The sequence below is a fragment of the Pyrgilauda ruficollis genome, unplaced genomic scaffold (genome assembly GCF_017590135.1).
Source record: "Pyrgilauda ruficollis isolate IOZ18807 unplaced genomic scaffold, ASM1759013v1 scaffold11, whole genome shotgun sequence".
NCBI lineage: Eukaryota > Metazoa > Chordata > Aves > Passeriformes > Passeridae > Pyrgilauda > Pyrgilauda ruficollis.
Window position 1 is genome coordinate 8,531,947 of NW_024509210.1, and position 23,311 is coordinate 8,555,257.

The 23,311-nt window shown below is 39.0% G+C and overlaps 1 protein-coding gene across 9 annotated transcripts in view; it reads right to left on the reverse strand.

Moving 5' to 3' along the window:
* ZMIZ1 (zinc finger MIZ-type containing 1) overlaps window positions 1–23,311 on the reverse strand; it is a 338,783-nt gene that overhangs the window by 126,169 nt on the left and 189,303 nt on the right. For all 9 annotated transcript variants that reach the window (XM_041473787.1, XM_041473762.1, XM_041473777.1 and 6 more), the window contains 2 exons: window positions 13,370–13,483; window positions 357–462 (listed from right to left, as the gene is read on the reverse strand). In XM_041473787.1, the coding sequence (XP_041329721.1) occupies window positions 357–462; window positions 13,370–13,483 (220 nt within the window). The remainder of the gene's footprint in view (window positions 1–356; window positions 463–13,369; window positions 13,484–23,311) is intronic.

The window sequence follows — 23,311 nt, forward strand, 5'->3', positions numbered from 1 at the left end:
AAAGATTTAGAGGTTGACACATGACAGAAAATCAATGGTTTACCAAGATGGAGGGGTCTGAGTATGTTCATTCCCACCATGAAATTACTAAACATCTGTGCTTCTGGAAGCAGCATTTCATCCATGAGATCAAATAGGGCAACAAACAGCACTAGCTGGGGAAAATATAAATTTCCAAAATGACCTATCCTCAGAAGAGCACGTCACTGAAATGCTAAAAAGCAACAGAACTATAACAACCAAATACGTGTTTGCTTTTGGTTTTTTTACAGAACGCAAGACAGTCGCAGGTAGGATTTTTTACAGAATATGATCATCTGAGAATCAACAATACATCAAAAAAAGGCTTTTCCTACCAGCTGATTTTGGAGTGAATTTGTCCCTGTTGGCTGCACATACTGCCAGTAGCCTGTATCCAAGATCCAAGTCAAATCCTTGCTGAGCTGCCACTCGACTAACCACCTGCAGAGGGAAAGAGAGAAAGCTTCATTAGGGGTTACTTGAGCTCTTTACAAAGTGACATGAACCTGCTCATCAACACTGATGTTAGACATCTGAATCTGCCACAAGAGCACAGTACAAACATGCTATGAAGCAGTGCTCCCCAGTAGTTTCCAACACAAGCACAGTGAAGTGAACACAGGAGTATTCCAGTGATCCAATTATTTGACCACCTGTCAGAAGAAAGGCCTGGTAGTTCCATGAAAATTGGAGATAAAAGCCAGAGGAAATAATGGAAGAGCAATGCATGTAAAGATTGTATAGAATACACCTTACTGTATTTGAGATGTGAGGATGAGAAATCCTCAGTCTCTCCCTCTGTTGTACAGTTCCTGGCCCTGTTCCCAAGGGCAGTGCCTGGTCCTTTAGGTTAAAATGCCCACTCCACACTGCTGGGCAGGGTTGTCCTACACTATGCTCAGTGTCACAGTTGCTGCATTTCAACAATACTGTATTGGGAAGCACATTTACCACAGTTTGAGAATGAACAGGCCTGTGCAAGAAGCATTTGCCAAATATTAAATTAGGGTAAGACTGTTGTTGTTGTTGACTGATCTAGAAGAACTAGCAAAACCAGGCAAATTGAAGACTGTAGTTAAGGACAAAAAGCACTCAACTGTTTCTCCAAGCCAGCAACTCAGCTATCAGCCAAGAACGTATCCTCTTTAAAATCTGCACAGCACAAACACAATCCCACAGTCATTCTGCCAAATGATGCTAAAGTTATACACAGCACAGCTTTTCTACTGCCTTCCAGTGGCACATGATGACTTCAGACTCAGAGGCACAGATAAAACAGATTATTCTTAACAGTGCCATTACTTCTTTGCATTAAAACAATGGTGAAGGAACTGTACAAGAAACAGGACACCATTTCCTGAGGCAAAAGAAAGTCCCTATCTTCAATAGCTTTCAGTACAAGAAAATATCCTTCTCCCACACTTTCTTCATTTGAAAGCTTCTTTCTTAATGAATGACACTGCAATTATGTGTATCCAGGACTGCAAAGAGCAACAGTATAGAAAAGAGTGAAGAATTAATGTATGTGGTAACTTACAAACATTACCCCATACTTTTTCCAATATATCCACTTTTCCTAATTAACAATTAAGAACAAAATTTATTTCTTAAAAAAGAATTAACATGAATGAAGTTCCCAGGCAGATCTTTTGTTCTGTTGCTCCTATTAATTTAAAAATTAGACATTCATAAGACTTAATCTGTGGGAGTTTTCCCTCCCCAAATTTAACCCTTCCAACCTCAAAACTGAGAAGAGAGCTTCAGGGAAAAGAAATGAAAATTGAGGATGATCAGTACAGTAATACACACCTACTGTTTCATCACATTTCTTTACAATTACAGCTTTTAAATAGAAAAGTAAGAAGGAAAAAAGTAAAAGAAATAATGCAATTATTCTGGGTAAACAAAAAACCATTTCCAACTTGGCAGATCAGCCTTTAATCCTCTACGCTTAGAAGTCCAGTTGTTAGCATCCTGGCTAACACTCTAGGTCCAAACTTGCAAAAATAAGAAAAAAACCAACCTAATAATAATAATAATAATTTAAAAATCAATAAAAACCCACCACAAAACCATTAAAAAACAGAAAAACAAGAGGAGAATACGATATGCCATGTTTCATGCTGAATTAGCAATAGGAGTGAAGACTGGTGGGCTGCCATGAGATCTGGAAAACACTTGCATACTTGGAAATCTGTTTCCCTTTTCTACTTCCAGTATCACTGCACTTCAGCCACCCAAAAGTAGATTACGGGGGGGGGCGGGGGGGGGGTTGATGACAAGAAAACAGACAGAAAGCTCTTCTGAGAATCCCAAAACCACACCTTGCAAAAGGCTCCTGAGAACAATGTCTCATTAATGTACGAACATTATTTGAACTCCTTTAGCCGTCATCTACTCCCCCATCACAGAGGAACACATTTCAGAGTGCCAATCAGTTCTCTAAAACAATGGAGAAAGGGCCCTCCCATTTTCTGTTTTGGAAAAACATACAATCATTAAACCATTTATTTTAAAGCTGGAGAAATTCAGATATCCCTGGTCATCAGTGAACACACAGGAACTCAGGAAATGCATTGGCTGCTTATATTCTCGATTTGTTTTAATACATGAAGCTACAAATCCTGAGACTGTCCTAGCAAGAGGCCAAATCACTACTCACAACTGACATCTTGCTAATTATGGAAAAATTTTACAAAGTAACTCAGGAAACAGAGAGAACTGTAAAACCCACAAAAGCCAAGTTCTGCTTGTACTGTCTTCACAGAATACACTGCAAAGCCTTGGTCAGTGCAGTCCTAACCACAGGCTGACGCCTAACTTTCTATACTCCCACATCACATCAGTTTCCTTTTCTTAATTGCCCCTGCCAGAGGAGCAGTGCCATGAAGCTCAGAGGGGTGGAAAGCAGAGCTTTCCAAGTGCGCAGCCCAAGGCTGACCGCACCCCACGGGCACAGCCCGGCCTGGCAGCACCCACTTCGTGGTGGCTGAGGCAGTGCCCCAGCAAACACCACATGAGGACTGAGCACGAGAAGGCAGAATCTGAACTTGACAGTGTGCAGAGGTCAGCCAGTCAAGCTATTACTTACTTCTTCATGCCAAGTGTGAGCGAAAACAAACTGGAAATTTGTTTTAGAAAAAAAGAAAAAAAAAAGTAACTTTGAAAGAAAGTACTTCCACTGACAAACTGCACAAAAAGTCCCTTCTTCTGAAAAGAGCAACAAAAACCATAGAAACTTAATAGAAAGCAGATATTTCTAATAAAATTTCTGTTTTGCTAAGCGTCATTTTCCATCTACAGTTTTCTTGTACGCACTCCATTAAATGCAGGAAGAGGGTCTGTTAAACAAACTGGTGGACTTGTACTCAGGAGGGCTTTCTCTGGTCCCTTCTGCCTCAGCTTGGTCAACAAGAATAGGGCAGCACACACCTATTTCCTTTATAAGGAATGGTTAGGTCAACTCTGATAAGTGCTTACAGCATTGCAGAATGAACTCATGGTCGAAACGGTGCCAGCTGCATCTTGTCTGAATTTTTTAACAAGGCTTACAAATATTTGCATTGACTGTATTTCAAGTTTTTCTTTCAACTGTGACAGGTTAAAGACTTACTTTTAGTTCAAAATTAATGTCAATGGAATAGATCATACATCCCCCTCCCAAGACCCTGTTCCAGATTGTCTACAATTTCAGTCAGATATTGCTTTCTTGGTACTTGTCAAACTTTCCTCTGTTTCCCTCTGTTTAAGGGATCCCCTGGCTTTTTAAACAGACACTGAGAATTCTCAGAAACAAGATGACAAATGTGTCATAGGAGCATGACCCACAAAACACAAAGAAATATCTACAAGACATTTGGTAAGTTTAATATATTCAGGTCAGCAAACCCTGATGAAATTTACCTTTGAGTGCCTCAAAGGAACTTACCTGGACAAACAGTGTAACTGCTAATGATTTCTCTTCAGAAATTCATTCAAGACAGAGAGCTTGGAGATATACCAAATCTGGTTTCAGGATTGTAAAAGGTGACTCTCAGAAAGTACATATATCCAGACAGACAACAAAACAAAGTATTAAAGAAGTACTAGGTGAGCAATACAGAACATTATCATGAATACATCAGCACCATGCAATTTCCTTCTTTGACAGGTTACCATATCCTAACTCTGTCTTTTGACATTGTCTTATGTAAGACTATCATAACAAAGGAATACAGCCCAGATGACAGAAGTATAAATTTTACTCAGATTATTAATTACTAGTCCTCTGTCAAATCATAACTTGTGCTTGTTAGAGATAATTTCTATTTATTTAGTCCTGACTTGGACAATGACAGGGTAAACTGCAAAATCTCTAGGTGGTTTTGCAGGCAAAGGAGTCTGCAAACATGTAGCAGGACAGGGTAAGAGTTTAAAATTATCATTATAACCAGGAAAAATGTTGTAAAAATGAGACCAAATACACACATGAAATACTACAGATCGGAAAAAACGAAAAATTAAATGCCTAAATAGAAAATTAGGAACAGACATTCACCTTCTCAGTGTATATGACTCACTGGGAAAATGTTAGAAATATTAAAAATCATCAGGCACTGGAAAGACCTACCTATCATTCTCTGGGTTTTGGAGGGTAAGGGGATTTTTAGAAGACCCGTCTGTATCTGTATCACATCCGGCTTGGAGAAAAAGAGTAGACAGCATGGTCCCTTAGGTCCATCCCAAGCCAAACCTCAGTGATTCCAGACACCTGCTGCCGACTGGAGCCATCCAGCTCAGCCTGAGCCCTGTCCCAGGAATTCTACCATATTTGAAACCTCCTGTGATTTCAGTCTTATTCAGGTACCAGTGTGGATCAGATGGGATCAAGGCAACAATTTCAATAATCCATTAAATGCTATGGCTAAGTGATTATGACACCATTTGCAAACACACTCTTTCTCTAACTACAAAGTCAAATCCAGCATATCAGCAAAAATTCAGACAACGGGTAGCTGGTACCATGTGCTCAACCATGACTTCATTCTGCAATGCTGTAAGAACTTCTCTTACTTGACCTACCCATACAAAAAACCAAAACCAGACATAGTTTCCAGTACCACAACCATAAATTGAGATCATCATCCTTTATCATGGGTGAGAGAGGTGCTTGGCCAGCTCAAGGTTCAACACCTAACATTTCTCTAAGTTATTTTACAATAACATTTCAGACAGCAAGACTTTATAAAAGCTAGCCTATTTCCTAAACACACTTGCAACACCTAGCTTTTATTTAAATTTTGATATGGCACTAACAGCTATTTTAAGCTGTCTTTAAAGGAATATATACCCTATCTGCAAACAAACATTATCATAACATCAACTGCCAGTAAGAAAATCTGATCACTTCAAACCTCTGAAATATTTAATCTGAATAATTCAGATAAACAGCTTTCAAAAAGGAGACATTGCATTCACTGTCTGTGACTCAGCTCTGCGGAGTTCCAGATGTCTGAACTCTCAGGGTCATTGACAGTGAGGAGAAAATGATGAGAGTGAGCTTTTAATTACATGAAAAGCAGACAAAAATGGCTACCAGCATATTTTCTTTGCTGAATTTACCTGCAATGCTTCCCCACCCCCCCCACCTCCTTTCTCCTTTTGCAAGGCTAAGGAGCTTCACCACGGAGCTTCACTCCCTGCCCTGCTTGTCATCACCCCGCGAAGTACTGGAACAATGTGGCTCTCAACCTAACAGCCCTGCTAATCAAGAGAGCGACATGACTGCTTATTTCTAAACTCCCTTCCCATTATGTTGCACTTTCAATGAAACTCTTAACTAGCAGCAGTCAAGAGCACTCCCCCCTGCTGGCATCAGAATGAATTTTACCAATTCAATTTGCTGGTTGCTCAAAACTAAAAATGCCAGCTGATTGCTAGTTCAGACGACTCCGTGTTCAGCCACTTGTGCATACTTGAAATTATCTGAATGCAGTTTGAAGACTACAGCAGAAATTTTGTAATTAGAATTCTGCAATGTAGATGGTAATTTTTCCCCCTCAGTAACACACAAAGATCAGATAAACAGGAAGCAAATTGAGGAATTTTGCAACATGAATAGTGATCTGCCTCAAACAGGAGAAAAAAAAAAGGGTAGGAAAAGGAGGAAGAAGTCTGTGATCTGAAGTCCTGATCTGATGAGACTTACACTCCAGTTGCAGAAGGGCTGCCTCAACAATAGAGACAATCAAAGCAAGTCAGGAAAGTTATATATATCATTAAGTAGTTTCTTGCTTTTGATGCTTGAAAACAGACATTAAGTAGGTTCTGCAAATGTAAGAGACTCCACAGAATCCTTGTATTCAAATTAAGAGTTTTCTTAAAAATGATTTCCCACTCTATAAGGTGGATAAAGGCCATATTTTCAAAGTGAAACAAGCCAGTATGCCTGCCATGTACTTTGTGATGCTTCCTGCAACAGTGAATCATGCAGAATAAGGGTATCTCCTCCTTTACATCCTCTTCCTCTCTGCATGTCTCTAACAACCACAAACATCAAAGAGAAGGTCACTACACTCAAATCTCTTCACTGAAAATTGTCCCAGAGGAAAAGAGGCAGGGATTGTGCTGTAATTAAACCAGCTGATCGCTGGTCACTGCAATACTGCTGCCACCTGAGTCCTGGCACACTTTGAACAGTGATTTGCATGAAACACACACTGGTCATACAAACAAAGTGACAAGGGAATTCCAAAAGCACTTCACTTTGGAGAGCAGGAGATCTCGATGAGTTTTAGATAACCCACGACAGGACTAACAAAGTTTAGGTTAAAAGGGCTTTAGGAGACCACGAAGTGAAAGGACAAGCAGTAACAGGGAGTTATTTGGTAGCGCTCAGAGGTGCTCGGAAGCAGAGTGTTCTGTGCCTGCTGGCTGTACCCTGGCAGTACAGCACGTACACAGCCCTGGAGCGCTGTGCTGCTCTGCAAACACAAAGCTGTGTGTTCAACAGATGCCTGGAGAGGACGATGGGAGCAGCATTGCTTCCACGTGAACTTTTTGCTCTGTAAGTCTTGGATGCAAAGAGTAAATGTAACATTTCTAGGGTTCTCACCGGCAGCTGCAACCTCCCATTTTCTGGGTATAGATACGCTGAACCAACTCTTCCGCCTAATTAATCACATTCAAATCCTGATCTGATTAGAAAACTGATTTTTGGAATGTCACAGGTTGATTTTTGATTATGTACTTTTTTGCATTAAACAGAATGAATCCAGGCAAGCATTAGCTGCATTTGCAGTCTGAGGCATCCTGTTATGGAAACCTCACATTATTCAGATATGCCATTCTTGGGTTTATTATTTTCCTTTTTTAACACATGTCTCTTTTTTTAACCAACTATGCTCTTCATAACATATCAGACAAGCTCAAATAGATTCCTGTATTATGAAACTGAGAGCACTTAGGGTTTTTTCTTCTTAAAATGATCTAAAATAATCTCAACAGTCTTAATTCCAGGATTTTCTGAACAGAAATGCAATTCAAAAGATTACTGTACTATTGTATCAGTATCATTAAAACATGAACTTTTAGCAGATACTTCCATCAGTTTATCATTGATGTCTGTTATTTCAGCAACTCTTATCTGCAGTACAGAGATGTAGTAAGAACACCTAGAGCAAAGGAGAGCAAAACATTTAAATGAAATCCATAACCTTTAGATTAAGTACAGCTAGGACTACAGCTTTGTGTTTTGTTTGTTTGCTTGTTTTAATTTAAAGAGAAATATTTCTTTCACAAACACAGGTAAGTTTCTCACATCTGGTGACTGAGGTGGACCCAGTATTTGGAGAGGAAAATCTAGAACATTAAGATTTGGGGGGAAGGCATTTTTAATTACTATTTCAATTACTATTTCAGCATAGTTATTTGTGGATAATCTGGGGTAGGAAGTCTTTGCATCTCTTGGATGCAAAGAGAGACTGAGATCCCAACCACAGTGGTTAGAGACTAAAGCTTTCACTACAGAAGTTCTCTTACATTCAGTGATTTACCAGGAGCCAGCTCAGGTAAGCACATCCTGATTACCTAAATTCCTCCTACTGTCCAAAACCATTGTAGTGATGGATTTTAATTTCTTAGATGAAGCTCCTAGGTACAGCCACAGAGTAACTGCACACAGCTTTGCCTTTCTCTCTCTTTTATTTCTTGATCGGACACACTGAAGAGTCCTAAAGAATGATAAACTTGGTGCCTTGTAAAGCTGAAGCACAGCAAGAGAACAGGGCAGTGCCTTTATGGTCCTTTGCTGAAGACAAGTCTGTAAATCTGTCCATTTTGCTCTCAGCTGTCTCCTCATTTCCATTTTTGCTGCAGCACCAACACAAACGGTACCCAAAGCCTTCAATAAGATCATTAACATGTTAAACTGCTTGGCAAGAGCAGACCCATGGGATGAGACTACACTGGACCTGAGAAGGGGCAGAAATGAACAAAACTGCCTGGGCCAAATGCTGACTGAAAGTAATTTGTATTGCAGTCTACTTTGAAGCATTCTTTCCTGAAAAGCTTTTGAGCAATATTTTGCTTTTGTATCCCATACACAGAGATATAATTCAATTATGGTGTAACTTTTTGCTCAACATTACTGTTAAACATGACTTTTAGCAGCCACATGGACTGGGAAACTGTTAGGAGAAAAGTTAACCTGTGAAGGATTAAAGTACTTGGATTTCTTTGCTTGGACAGGTATCTGATTTGGCCAAAATAGGGTTCTTTTTTTAAACTGCTGTGTAGTAACTGAAGCTGTTTATTTCAGAAGACTGTAAGGTAATTCCATATACAGTACATTTTTAGAGAATTACATTAAATTTATCAAGACTATCAGCCTTGCTATAATATATTCTAGTACTAGAGCAAGAAATTTTTTCAATCCTAATAAAAACACAGCTATGCCTGGTTTGTAGAAAGTGGAGGCTCTTTTCATCAGCTCCCCATAACACCATGGAAGAAGTAGTATTATATACAAAAGAGCACCATATCAATTGCCGTTTCAATAATTTATAGAATCAATTATTTCAATTATAATTCAGTTTCTGGCCTACAGACTGTCTATTTGATTTGAAAATAACTACTGTTAAAAAAGAACACCTAGCTTTTCTTGGCAACTTAGAAGAAATTTTATTGTCTCTGAGAAAGATCATAATTTGTTTGTATGAGCTCCGTAAAAGCTGTTTAAGGGAACCTTTCCACAGCCTGTAGCCTGCAAGAAATAAAACAGATTCAAAGCTTACCCCTTTATCCCTGACTTATTATTTATCTGTTGAAATGAGTATTCTTTATAAATTTTTATTACTCACTCCAGTGATTTTCTGTAATGGGCAAGCACAAAAAGTTAAGCTCTAGAATTAGTGTCTGTCAGAACTGTTTGAACACAGCAACATGATGCACATGCATCACATTTTGGTCAGAAGAGGCACAGCTTTTGGGACTTAGTTAAGGAAAAAATATTTTCTATTTATGGCACAAGCCATTGGTTTACCTATGTTTATCCTTTTCTATTTGACTCTTTGCACTGCACAGAAATACCCCAATTTTTATTCATAGGCCTTGATGGCATTAGCCTAATTTCTTCATAATAAAAGGAAATTATTTAAACTATAAATGAGTAATCATTTAACGTATGTGTTATGTGAAGTATTTGACTACTGAAATGAAGTTTACATACCTTATTAGGTACCTCTCTGGCAAAATTTAGCTGTTGTATCAAATCCTGAGTTTCTTCTAGAGATAAGAAAAGTATTCCTATTACGTTGCACACAATGTCACTGGAGCCCACAGTAGAAAATGTAGCTTCAGAATTATTAAGTACTGCTAATGTGGAAAAACTATCCTCTACTGCAAATAGCCAGTATGTATGCTGTGCACAGATTATTCTACAAAAAATCATGAAGGAAAGACAAACACTAGACACGTGTTACACATGTTGTTGTTCAACAATTGCAACAATAGCAAACTCACGAAATTTTCAAGTCACCAAGATTTCTCTAAGTATTACAATTTAAGAAAACCCTCTACAACAGCCTATTCTATATATTATTATCAAAACCAGTAATTCCATAAATGAAGCTGGAAGCTCCTCTGCCATTGACCAGGCAGAATATCTCTAAGATCATTCTTCTGCATCTATTCTAAGACAGGCAGCAGGAATACAAACATTCAGGTGGTTATAAAGTTACCAGACATTACTGACAGTCCCAAACAAAGACAGTGTGTCGGGTAAACAGAACTACTTCTAAGAACCACTTCTTAAATTTAAGCCTTATTTCAAGCTTAATTTTGAGCACATTTGTCCATTATTAATCGGATTAACTCTAATTGGTTAATTTTTGCAAAAGACTATACACAGGACTTAAATGATGCAAAGGATCTGTTATACCTATTATACCTATGTTATGCTGATCTGTGATAATCCATTCAGCTGGCTACTGTTACCACAACAGATCTGTTTTGATGCTCTGTCATTATATCTGATGCATTTCACCTTTGCAGTGTGTGAATGAACGTTTGCACCTTCCTGAGAAAGCCTGCCTTTCTGCCTTCATGACATCCTGGTAAGTTTCAATATGGATTAGTAGATATTGTGTTACCACTCCTAGGACATGATCATTTCATATCCCTTGATGGTTCCAGGACAGCTTAGCATACCACTTTTTCCCTGGTCAGAGAGTTAACAGAACAAAATGTCATAAAAATAACAAAAATCATTCTCAGTGCTACAGAGGGGAAGCTTTATGAGCAAGCAAGCATTTTTAGTATTGTAGAATTACCAAATTGAATACCTTAAAGAACCACAAAGCTCAGATGTTGTAATGATAGTAGAGATCACTTGCTTTAACAAGTATATCCAAAATTATGGAAATTTTAAGGGAATTTGATTGTGAAGGTCATTTTAAAGGCTAGCAAAATAAAACACTAATCCTGTTTCAGTGGTTGAATAGACTTTCATACTGATTTTTCATTTTTCTTTTAGCATAATCCCCACAAAGAAGTAAGAACTGGTAAACCTTATCAGCATTAAGAAAAACAGGCTCCTGATAGTACAGAACGTGAAGCTATGCAAACTGATGTTAAATTTACTCATGGTATTCCATTATTTCAGCTATCTTTGACTTATTTGCAACTTTCAGAATAATTTCTCTGAGAACAGACTGAAGTTCTATCATGTTTGTTAAATAAAAGTAGATAAACCCCTTCTCCTGTAAGGAAATGACAAGCCTAAAAATCCACATTTGCTAAATTATGAATCAGAATATATTAATTAGAAAGAAATTATGTATGAGTAAGCTTAAATGGAAAAAATATACATATAAGGAGAAAAAAAAAAATTAAAAGAAGACACCTTGCCCACTGTACTGCTGATGTATGAAGAAGATACAGGAAGTACAAACCTCTAGGGATACAACCTTGCTGTTAAGTCTGTTTAATGGGAAGCGGGAAGAGGGATGTACACAATGAGACATTAAAGAATATCTTTCTTAGAGGGATTTTAAAATTAAGAACAAGAAACATCTTCATTGCAGTTTATAGGCATTCTGCAAATCCTGTGTATTTATCAAACACAGAGCAAGCCACCTGGCTAAGTTTCTGTGTTATTTCCTTGTCAGGAATGTAATGAAATTATAACACGTGATAAAGATGCTGCTGCCACTCAGTCCTATACTGCAGATAGTTTTCTCCCACAACAAGCTTGGGAAAGGGAGCATGCCCTGTTCAGATTTCAGGGAGCAGTATGAAGCAAAATAATACAAATATTAACAGTACTTAGATGGTAAGATTGCTTTTTTTCTTTCATTCTTGTCAGAAGTAAAACAGTATTTTCATTTCAACACACTGAAAACCATGTACTATGTTCTACCTCACCAGTTTTCATGGAACATTTTCTGCCCACTTTCTGTACACTCTATGAGGAGAATGAATCACTGGCAGTCAGACCTTATTTTGACCCTCCACTTGGGCAAGGCTGAAGATCTGCTCATGTAGAAAGAAAAGATTTAAACAGCAAGGAAGTTGCAGGTCAGACTCACAATGTTCTAGCAGGGGCTGCAGAGAAATACTGTGCACAGATTGCCCAATTATACCTGAGGTGAATGTCTCCTTTCCCAAAAGCTACCATGAAAAATGCTAGCAAATTTTTTAAAAAGCATAAATAAAATATAGTTATGGTCACATCAGACATTATGTGCATTTTCTCATAATTGATGCTACCAATAACTTTTGCTTCAAACAGAATTGTTAAAGATTCTATCTTTGGACTTTACCATTTTTAACTTCCTTTATTTTATTTTTTTCTCTGACTGGAAGTTTATATGCATTACCTATTATAATTGGATTGATTCTAACTTTTTGACATACAAATCTGAGGGATGCTATACACTGGAGCACACTAAGATGGAGCCATTCCTTAACATTTGGATTTGTAGCAACTAAATCTCAGCCTTAATGTCTGTTTTATGTGTACCAGCTACACATTGCATGAAAATAATCCATGCACGTCTGCCCCACAACAAATAAAATGACAGTCCCTTCATTAATAATTTCAGAATTTCTGTTTCTTTTGTGACTATTTATTTAGATCAACTTGCTTGGCAAATTGCAGTGAGGCTTTTAACCCTCCTGCTCAGTCAGGATTTAATTCATCTGAAGTCTTGACTCCACATAACAGTTCTGGACTGTTGCTGGAAAATAAAATTTTCAAAACACAAATGCACAGGCAAATATGTATTTTAATTCATTATAATGAAGCCACTTTAGGAACTAGAGTAGTCTTAATGAAAAGTGAATGAAAAGAAAAGCACTGAAATCAATGGAATTGCTGGAATTAGTGTGTCAGGATTAGACCTGCAGTCAATTCGTGTAACAAAGTAAGCTGAACAGGCATGTCACAAACACTGTTTAGCTGGAAGCACAGCATACTTAGAATAAAAAGCAGGCAGTCCTTCAGTGCTACCAAATATGCCAAAGGAAAACAAATACCTGGAAAGTTCACCACTCTGTAAGAACATGGCTCACTTAGCAATTTCAAACCATGCAATAATACTGCATGTGTATAACAAATCATCTAGCCTGTGCATTTGTAAGTAATCTAACTACAAATGTCTCTTATGCTCCAACTTCTTGTTATTGCATTTTGCTTCCTGTTAAGCAATGGAGTCAAATAAACAGGTCTTAGGGTCTGGCTTTATTTAAGGTAAAAATGACAAAAACTCCCTTAAAATGCAGATTCTGGAAATTGAGTTCCCTTGGCCGCGAGAGAGTGAGCACAGCATAAAACAGAACTGGAGCCACTGTCACAGGAGGATGGACATACCGTCAAACAGCCCATCAGGCTCTGCTCAAATGGTCTCTGGAAGGCTCTGGGGTCTCCACACCAGTCCAGGAGCTCTGTTGCTGCATTATGGAAGTTTGCTGGGTTCTGTAAGTGCTGGAAAAGGAAGGCAAAACAACATGGTAAATAACATACACGAGGGCTGACATATTCCTTTCTACATCACATTATTGCAAAGTCTGGCAACAAGGAACAGCATGTAATTCAAAAGCGAGACTTTCAATTGCGCAATGAATGCTGAAAATCCTACTTCATTCTTATTAATACTTCCACCGTTTTCTGACATGCCTTCATTAGTTAGAGACAAGCTGTAGCTGAAATACCAGAGCTCCCCAAACTCTCTCCTCCACAGCAGCACCTCTCCCACCTGCAAGTCATAGTGGATTCCACTTGGAAATCCGAATTGTCTGAGCCCAAATTAAGGGAACTTTTTTAAATTAAGGGAACATTGAACTCTCAGGTTCAATGTCTTTGAAGTGTGTTTATGTCTCACTGTTGGGACATGCCAGCACAGCAACTTCCAATAATCAAGAATTCAATCTTTGCTGCTGGCCAGTAAGGCAAACATGACAGACTCAGAAAACGCCAGTGCCAGGGAGAAGCACAATCACTATAGCAATTCTTCCTAGGAACCCTGGCCTCTATTGCTCACGACATCATTGTGAACAATTAGGGTGATCAGCTTCCGGATCATGAAGAATAGAGGGTTATTTCTTAACTGAAAACGCTTTCACATGCACAGAAGGCATGCAGACATTTCAGAGGGGAACTCTACCTCTTCTGAAGAGGGTGGCAGGATTTTGAGAGAAGGGGAAAAAAAAAATCTGGTTTTGTTTTGAAATTTGCATGGGCAATGGATTTTTTTTGTACTATCACATTAATATCTGCCTTATTACTGAACAAGAGGAAGTCCTGATTTTAGAGGCACTTAGTAAACTTACCTAATACTGTTGTTCACAGTCATTCCTCACTGTTTACATTGACAAAGTATTCCAAAATTTTAGCCAGAGCAGAGGGATGGCACAGGAAAGAAGGAATTCAATTTACATCAGTAATATTGCTACTAAATTCTCCAGTTCTGGTGATGGTAGATGTGTCAGTGAAAACTCCAGAAACAACAAGAAAAGAGAGTATTCAGGAATTGTTGGGTTTTTTTAAGTAGCTGTTTTATAATTATTGGAATTTCTGAGAAAAATATGAAAATTATATGAGCTTTTTATCTGGGAGGCACAAATCTCAGGGGCATAATTTTTAAAATATATCATTACTTTTAAATCAGTTGCATCATTTGGGAAAACATGACTGCTCATTTCTAAGCATCTGGATGAACTATAATGTTCACAACCTATTTTTTCTCCCTTTTCTCCCTCATGCCTGAGCAGCTGCATATATTAACTTCAGGACAAATGAAGAGAAGAAAAAATTCCTCCCATGCCAGGTTTTCAGGAGTTCCCAGTCCGTGAGCTTTTGGATCACATTATATTAGATAATTCTTATTCAATGAATGCTCTTGGTCAGAGGCCTTGTTTTAACAAGGGATGACTGACATGCAAGACATGGATTTTTAAAACAATAGAAGAATTTGAAAAAGCAGACAGGCATTGTGGGTTTCTACTTCTGCTCTACCAACATGGGTACAGCTCACACTACCAGCCAGTGAGAGCTTTACCTAGGCTGCCTTTCAGAATTACATCTCTGGCTGATCGTATAATTACTGGTGGAGGAGTCCAATGAATGTGTTACAGATTAAAGGCAAGAATCCAACTAAGTACATGCAAGAAGCCATATTGTAAGGCTTCATGTAAAAAAATCCCATGAACAGAGCCAGTAGTTTGGATTATGAATCTTCCAAGTAAAAGGGAAAAGGATTCCTTTTTGAACTCTTCACTTAAACCACTAGAGAATGACTGCCTGACACCAAATCTCTCAGTGAATACAGCTCCTTCCACAGGCCACTTTGATCTGCAGGGGAAACACAAGTTGCTTCAAACCTCTCTACAACAGCATGTGTAAGCTCTGCTAATATCAAATACACTATTTCCAGAAGGCAAGAGAGGCACATGAGCTGGTGAACAAATTGCACCATACTGAATGCCTACCATACTGATAGGACTGAGGTCACAGATCTCTCACAAGGGAAAAAAATAACTCAAACCAAAACCACAGAAACAACATAAGGACAAATTCACTGAAACCTATGCAATTTTGTATGTGAAACAGTTTTTAGTAACTCTTCCCTCCTTGTGGGAAAGGAGATGAATTGAGATCCACTATTCAAAAGCCCTAAGTAAGAGCTACATAATATTTATTCTCACCAGTATTGCTGCTTGCCAGCTACACACATCTTCTGCTAAAGCTTACAATGAAATTTCACCATTGAGAAGCAGACACTATACCTGAATGAGAACAATTTTTATAGATATAGGCTAACAGATAAAAAGCAGGGCACACCCTAATCCACATGCTGAATTTTCAGTTTAGCACCACATAAGGGTAATTTCTATTTACCATAACACCACTGAAAAGCAGTATTTTTTTTCCTAGATTCAAGTTTCAACATGTATTAAACTTGCACTTTGCTATGGAAGAAAAGGCTCCTTCTACTTACCTTTGCCAAAGTAGGAGTGACCTCAATGACTTGGTTTTAACTGCTTGTTCTGCAACCCTCCAGCAAGTTATTTCACTGCATCAGGACTGACCATGAAGGACACTATCAGAACCCACTTAAATACAGAGGGGATACTGAAATCCTGACTAAATGCAACTGCCTCTCTGACACTTGTTTAGAAACTCACTGGGCAAGATAAGCAATTCTATTAATTGCATCATAGACTCCAAACAAAACACAGGAAAAAGAATACCAGTGGGTCCTGTCTCTGTGCACTGGATTTGAGTAGTTTACGGGATGAGATAAAACCTGGTCCCAAGAGGACACTTCTTGCAATGCTGCAGAGTTCTGTCTGGGACGTATTTCTCACAGCTTTCTGACTTCCTAAATAATTTTAAATTCAGGTTCTCTTCCAGTTTTTCTTTTTCATGTTACAAAGGTCAAGGCTACTTTTGTGGAAAACAAACAGAAGATCCAGCATGAGACAAAGCATGAAGGCAGGTGCAATTCCTTCCCTCAGTTACATAAAACATTCCAAATGCCCGCTGTGATTTTTATTTATTGACAACTTAAACACTGTATGAGGAGCAAAAAGCTTCAATGTCATTCACATCCTCACAACAAAAAGCCTGCCTGAGAAGAATATTACATCTACCATATTTATCGAGCAGGAAATAAAGAGATATTCTCAGTTCTCGATCCAAGAACAGAAGCACAAAACAAAGCTTATGCCAGATCCATCCATCAGCTTTGTTGTGAAGCATTTTACATGCATGGCTCTATCCTCTTCAACTGAAATTATTGGCAGCATTTTGAAGAAGCAAGGCATGTGTCTGAAGAGTCTTGTCTGAAACTGTGCTTCTTGTAAACAAGGGGGAAAAATCCACCTCATTAGTAGCTGGTTTAGAAAAACATGACAATGAACCAGACCTGGTTACAGCACATCTTGGTTTATCTTCAAAGCTGCTAGTGAAGGGCCACCTAACAGAACCATGCTTGCAAGCAATCATGTTTTCAGCAAGTGGAGAGGATATGTATGAATAAAATCTGAAGCAAAAATGAACACAGCCAATGAACTGAATGAAGCAGTTATTTACCAGATTGCTTTCTGTATCATTTGCTTTTCAGAAGACTATTAGTGAAACATGACAATTTCTACAATCGAAAAAATTTAGAAGATTTTCTGTCTAATCATTTACAACATCCCAAATCTAATAATATCTTAGCCTGAATAGAACAGAAATCACAGAAATACTTGAGCATATCATTATTGTGGGGATCACCAGGTGATGCTCTGAAGAGAGAGTCCGAGTCTGAGTCATTTGATCTTGGAAGGGACCTCTTGCTCTTTTAGCTACTCAATTAACAGTCTGGTGTAGGGGAATAGAATAGCAGAAGACTTTGCTATCCATTTTACTATCTCCAAAGAGTAAACTGTACCAGCAAAGCCCTTTTCTGAGGACTGCTGACATTTGAGCTGGATTCCAGGGAAGATGCTAACATCTACTGCTGCTTGTGATCACCTCTGGCTGAAACGCTCTATTCACCTATTACACCTTTGTAAATTTGTGTGGACATACAGGCAGAGGATGCAGGTACAGTAGGACCCAAGTTCACCCAATTCCACTGCAACTGTCTGTGTGCCCACTCCATGGTTTACTGCTCTGTCATCTCCCGGGGTGAGGGCAACAACGAGAGTGTTTAGAATTACATACAACAGCCGACATGTGGCAATTTGGTCCCAACATTTCAAAACACAGCCTCCCATTGAAACTGTTACTCCCTTCCAATCAAACAGTGATCAGAAAGTCTTGATATACAATAAAGACTCTGCAATGGGCACAAAAATATAAGCTTCATTCCACATATGAATTCAGGCCCTTATGAGTTAAAAAGGTATATATAATAAACATCTTGTTATTCAGAAGTATACTAAAGCACAATTGAGTACTCTCTGGGTGGGTGGGTGAAAAGTGGGTGAAAACCACTTATTGCAACCCAAGATTCAATATGATTTTGGAGACCAATTAACCACATTGAAACATGGCAATGACAATGCCCTTACCTTCTCTGAATATAGAAGACTGCAACCCTTTTCTACACTTGTGCACCTTAGACAGAACAGTCTAGAAAGCAGTGCAAGAGTATCAGTCAAAATTAAGAGCAATTACAGAAGTTTAATATTATCTCACGTCAAGAAATGCTAACATGACAGCAACAGTATTGAAAGTGAATTCATTTAAACATGAAATCCATATGTTCCTGTTTGCTGCTATAGAAAACAAATGTTGAATTTCAACTTGCAAATGGCATCTCTAGTGGAGGGTTTTTTTCCTCTTTTCTGTGGAATACATCAGACTGAAGGCAGAGACCTAATTTGCCACAATTTAACCTATTCAAAATGAGATGGCATGCAAGTAAGTTTTTGAGCAGCAAACTGCTTAACTATGCTAAACAAGTTATTGCATTTATTTACGTGATGTCGCAGCAAATTATGAAGGCTGACTCAAGTTGTCTGTTTGTTTTGCCGAGTTACGTCTGCTCTGTGTCTCACTCCTTGATTTAATTGAACTGCTGAAGATAATATAACTTATCACACAGACATTATGCCATGTTGTAGATTCTAGGTTAATTAACAGTAGCCTACAGTCACTGAATTTCTCACATGGTTAGCCACTTGGACCCTGTCTACTGTCTAGCTTCACTAATCAACGAGTCTGGGAATTTTACATCAGCGACACAAAACACTGGCAACACAGGGAGCTTTTCAGCGCACAGAAAAAGAAAACACAGAGATGTAGGTAGCCTTTTCTTTGCTCTGAAATTAACCCCTTCCTACACACCATGTGGCAAGGCTGTAAGCTTGGAAAATGTTCTGGTCCACCAGTTGGGGAAAGCGAATCCAGGAGGCAGCCGTTCTCCTGCAGGACAGAAAGTCTGGGCTGCTGTTCCACAAGCACTGGGGGCTGCCAGCCCTAGAAGGCTCCTGCCCCCCTCTGCCTTCTCCTGCCTGCTCCCCTGCACAGCGCAGGAGGACACATGCCTGCCTGCATGGTGAATTAGCCCCATTCTACACTAACAATCGAGCTGCACTGGCCCTCCAGGATGGCAGGCAGGGCAGGTCCTAGAACCTCAGCACTAGCAGGGGAGACAGCAGCAGTGGGAGCCACTCCAGGGGAGGCCCTTCAGGAGCCCATGGGAACGGGCATGTGTTACAGCACATTGTTTTTGCATATCAGCACTAGTCTGAAGAGGACCTAAATCCTAGGACATATTTTGTTGGCAATGCTTAGTCTTATGGCAGGTTGTCTCTGTGAGCTTCCTTGCCCCAACATGTACTTCCAGCACTTTCAGTGCCTCAGACCACACTTGGTGTTCTGACTGTGATCTAACCTCCCAAATGCAGCCTTTCAGTCATCACTCACAGTGAGATCCCTTATGTGAACACACAATCATTAGACATGACTCAAAGAAGTGGCAGCAAACAAAAGGTGGGGCTGGGAAGGTACCAGGACTCTGCTCTCAGCAGCAGCTTTGGATGAAACGCATCGCGAAACTTCTCCCAAAGGTGGAGCTGTATCATCAATGTAGGAGGATGACACAGTTAAGTTCACAGCATAAATACTTCTTCTGCCTCACAACATCCTCCTTTTAAAAAGAAATAACTGTACTTTCAATTATTTCAAGCCAGATAAATATTTTTAAATTAATATTCCTCATTATTCTACATAAACATAATGCATGCAAAAAAAGGTGCCAAAAGGAAACACGGATTTTTAGTGTTCTGATATTGTACATATTTACTCTTGAGGTAATCCTGAGACTTCAACCAAGTTTAGACAACAGGTTCATCTGTATGCTCTCAAAACTTGCCAACAGGTCCAGAATTTCAAGGAATATAAAACCCAGCACAAAAGCCCATGTCTTCCAAATTATGAGGCCAGATACTCTGCATGGCATTAATTTTGTATACATTTGAAATGCCTGTGTACAACTCTGACGTTCACATGACCTGCTTGCTATTTTCAGCTGCAAACATGCAGGTTCTCAAGCATTTCTTGACAACAATGGAAATTAAAATTCTCATATGGTTGTAATTCTAAGAATTTAATAACAAAAACGGAAAAGCAGCTATCAAAATTTATATATAAAAGTAAGCATACTCAAAACTATAAATGCAGAAACCATAATTCCTTTGGAGCTAAATTGATTGATACTGTGTGGTGAAGGAGCTGACCCACTTCACTTGTGGTGATGGAGCTGACTCCACGCCTACAGTACTTTTCTAACTCTGGTCTTAGAAAAAAGTATGGTGTATCTCACTCTGACCCTTGAGATGAAATTTGGTGCTTTGGCAGATGCTGCCATGCAATTCAGACTATTTTTTGTCCATTTTAATGCTCATGCAGACATGTCTGCAGTCATGCGTAATGAAAATGCATTTATGTGCTGAAGGGGGGCAAATAGGGAGTAGGAAAGAATGGGACCTGGACAGAGAAAGGGCAGAGAGAACTGACAGAGATTACATACCCTTCAACTTAAACAACTGGGAGCAGAATTACTATGCTCCTGCATGTGGGCCAAAGGGCTTTCAGCTCCCAAAGGAAAACAAATCAGCTCTCTTAGTAAATAGGATTCCTGGTCAGACACCCTTGACAGAGCATAACCACAGGAGACAAAGCTCTCTGTTAGTCAGTGCACAGGTACACTGCTGCTAGACCTGAATTTGATGGCTCACTCAGTGCCATAAGACCTGCAAATCAGCAAGAGCCATTTGATTGAGCCTTTATTGATTGAGCCTTTATTACTCCAAATCCTGAGCAAGCTCTGTGAGTGAGCCCAGCCATGAGCCTGTCTCCCCTCCTATGCAAAGGCCTCTACTTCAGATCCCCATCCACCACTGGCTGCCAGAAAGCTCCAGGTACGGAAATACAGGACAACACTACCCAAGAACACACATTAAACATAAAAAATGACATGACCTGAAATAGGTGGTTTCTCCATCTTTATTTTTTTTTTTACTGTCAACAGTGATTATGCACACCTTGCCCTATCCACAAGCAGCCATACTCAGTATATTAAAAACTCATCTGCAATCTGCAATCAATATTCAAAACAAATGGTCTTTTTCATGAGGATAGAGGGGAGTATTGAGCTCTTCACTGTCTTTTGGGAGTGGGATTTTTGTTTATCTGGATATGGGTATAGATAGTTCAATTCTCTACAGTCCGTTTCAATATCAAAGACTGGTTTATTTAGCAAAAAATTAAAAGGCTCAAGCTGTGCACTTTGCATTCAGATAATCCCCCCTCCCAATTTTGTGTTTGTGAGATTGAGAGATCCCTAATTAATAGAATTATCTTGCACTCACATGGCTCATTCCATCGGAGGCTTTATAAATATTTTATTAGGCTCACATTTTGAGAGGCACTAGATATACTAAGAGAGAGATTAAGACCATGTTAGTCATTCCTACTTATGAAAAACAGAGCAGAGTCACCTTTGCCCCCTTTGTCCATTGCAGCTTCTTTTTCAAAAGAAAACAAATACTGAGCAATGACCAGCACCTCTATTGGATGTTTTAACATCAAGAAAATACTGTGCAAGATCACATGCTAAACAAATGGAAAAAGAACAAATAAAAAATATGAGCATCACTGAACTGAAAAAACCCCAAGCTGTTCAGTTATGAACTGTAAGGAAACAAAATCTATATTAATGCAGATTTTAATTGATGCTTCTCTCATACACTTTTAGTATAAAGTGTGTGTATAATTCAGTACTGATTGCAGAAAAGGTGAATGCCTGGTAATTGAGCAGCCCTGTTCTGCCGCCTGGATCTTGACACCATGAGTTTTGTGAGGATGATTGCACACCTATATGCATGTGCTGGAGCAAAGGAAGGATACTGCAATCTTGGCTTGTCCATTAGTTTTACGAAAGCGTAAGAAAGGGATTTAACATCTGATCCTCAAGAACTATACACAGAAGCCAGAAGAACTGAAACAAGAATCATTCCTTAACTCTGCTGATCAGAACTGCAACACTGTCTTCCTTTCGATCTACATAACTGCAGTATATTTATTATATACCTTGATAAAGCTTTATGTTAAGTAAGGGAGCATGCAGCAAATGAAACTCCTTTAGTCATAACCGACTGTTCAACCCCACCCTCCTCTGCTCAGGAGGAAACTGTGACTTGGGGCTGTAAAGGCTGTGATCAGGTCTGACTGCAGATGGAAACAGGGCAGACTAGTGGCAGTATGTCTTCATGCTCATCTCCTGATTGCTGGTGCAGACTTTACCTTCCTTACCCCAGCACCTACACTGCTATGATGTCAGCTGAGAGCAGTGGAAACAGTATGTTTTACAAAGACTCCACATAATCAGAGGGGTCAGAAGTATTTTTCCTGAAGCTCTCATGAACTGATTTTATGTGATAAAAGTCAAAAGACAAAGGCACAACTGTTTGCTCTTTCTCCAAGGCCATGCTCAGTCATGCAAGGCTCCAGTCTCTCTTTAGATTCGTAATTACAGCTCAACAGAATTATGAAATCAGTTTGCCTAACCAGTTCGCTTGCTCTTCTTGGCAAGTGAAACAATCCATTTTCCATTAGCATCTCCCTATTACACCATGCCAGCATGAGATGTCTCTGTGTGACTACAGCAACACTGCTGAGGCTTCTTCAGCCCTAGCACTCCAACAGGCATTGCAATGCTACAGGAGCTTTCTTCTCAAATGCCCTCGTGATTTTCAGTCAGTAGTTTCAGTCCTAAATATCTCAACATATCAAGGAGTTAATTTTCTCAAAGCAGTGGCCATACTCTTTCTGTTAGAATACCACTGCACTGTTAGAACAATGTTTCATTATTACAATAATGTTTACATAAACTGGTAATGGATTTTATTGATAAAAATAGGCTTATTTGTTCTAGACTTGCTTACCTGTTGTAAGGTAAAAAAAATCTACTTCCATAATGTGTTTTAGTAGATTAAGTGAAGGACTCAGGCAAAGTGGGGTGTCTACCTAAATACTTCTGTGTTGTAAACCATTTCATAATTTTACGTACATATCACCTCATGAACAGTTAGGGTCAGTGGTTTTCTTTCATGCAGTTCTTACCTTACCAAGGTGTTTCAAAGACATTAAAGAAGTATTACATCATCCCTTTACTGGAAAATTGTCAATAGTGCAGTCTTTAAAGAGAAGTAACACCATCTAAAAGTATAAAATGAGTTGATGGCAAGGGGGAAAAAAAAAGCACCAACTCCTCTGATATATGTACTGAATCAACTTTAAAAATGTAATTAAAAT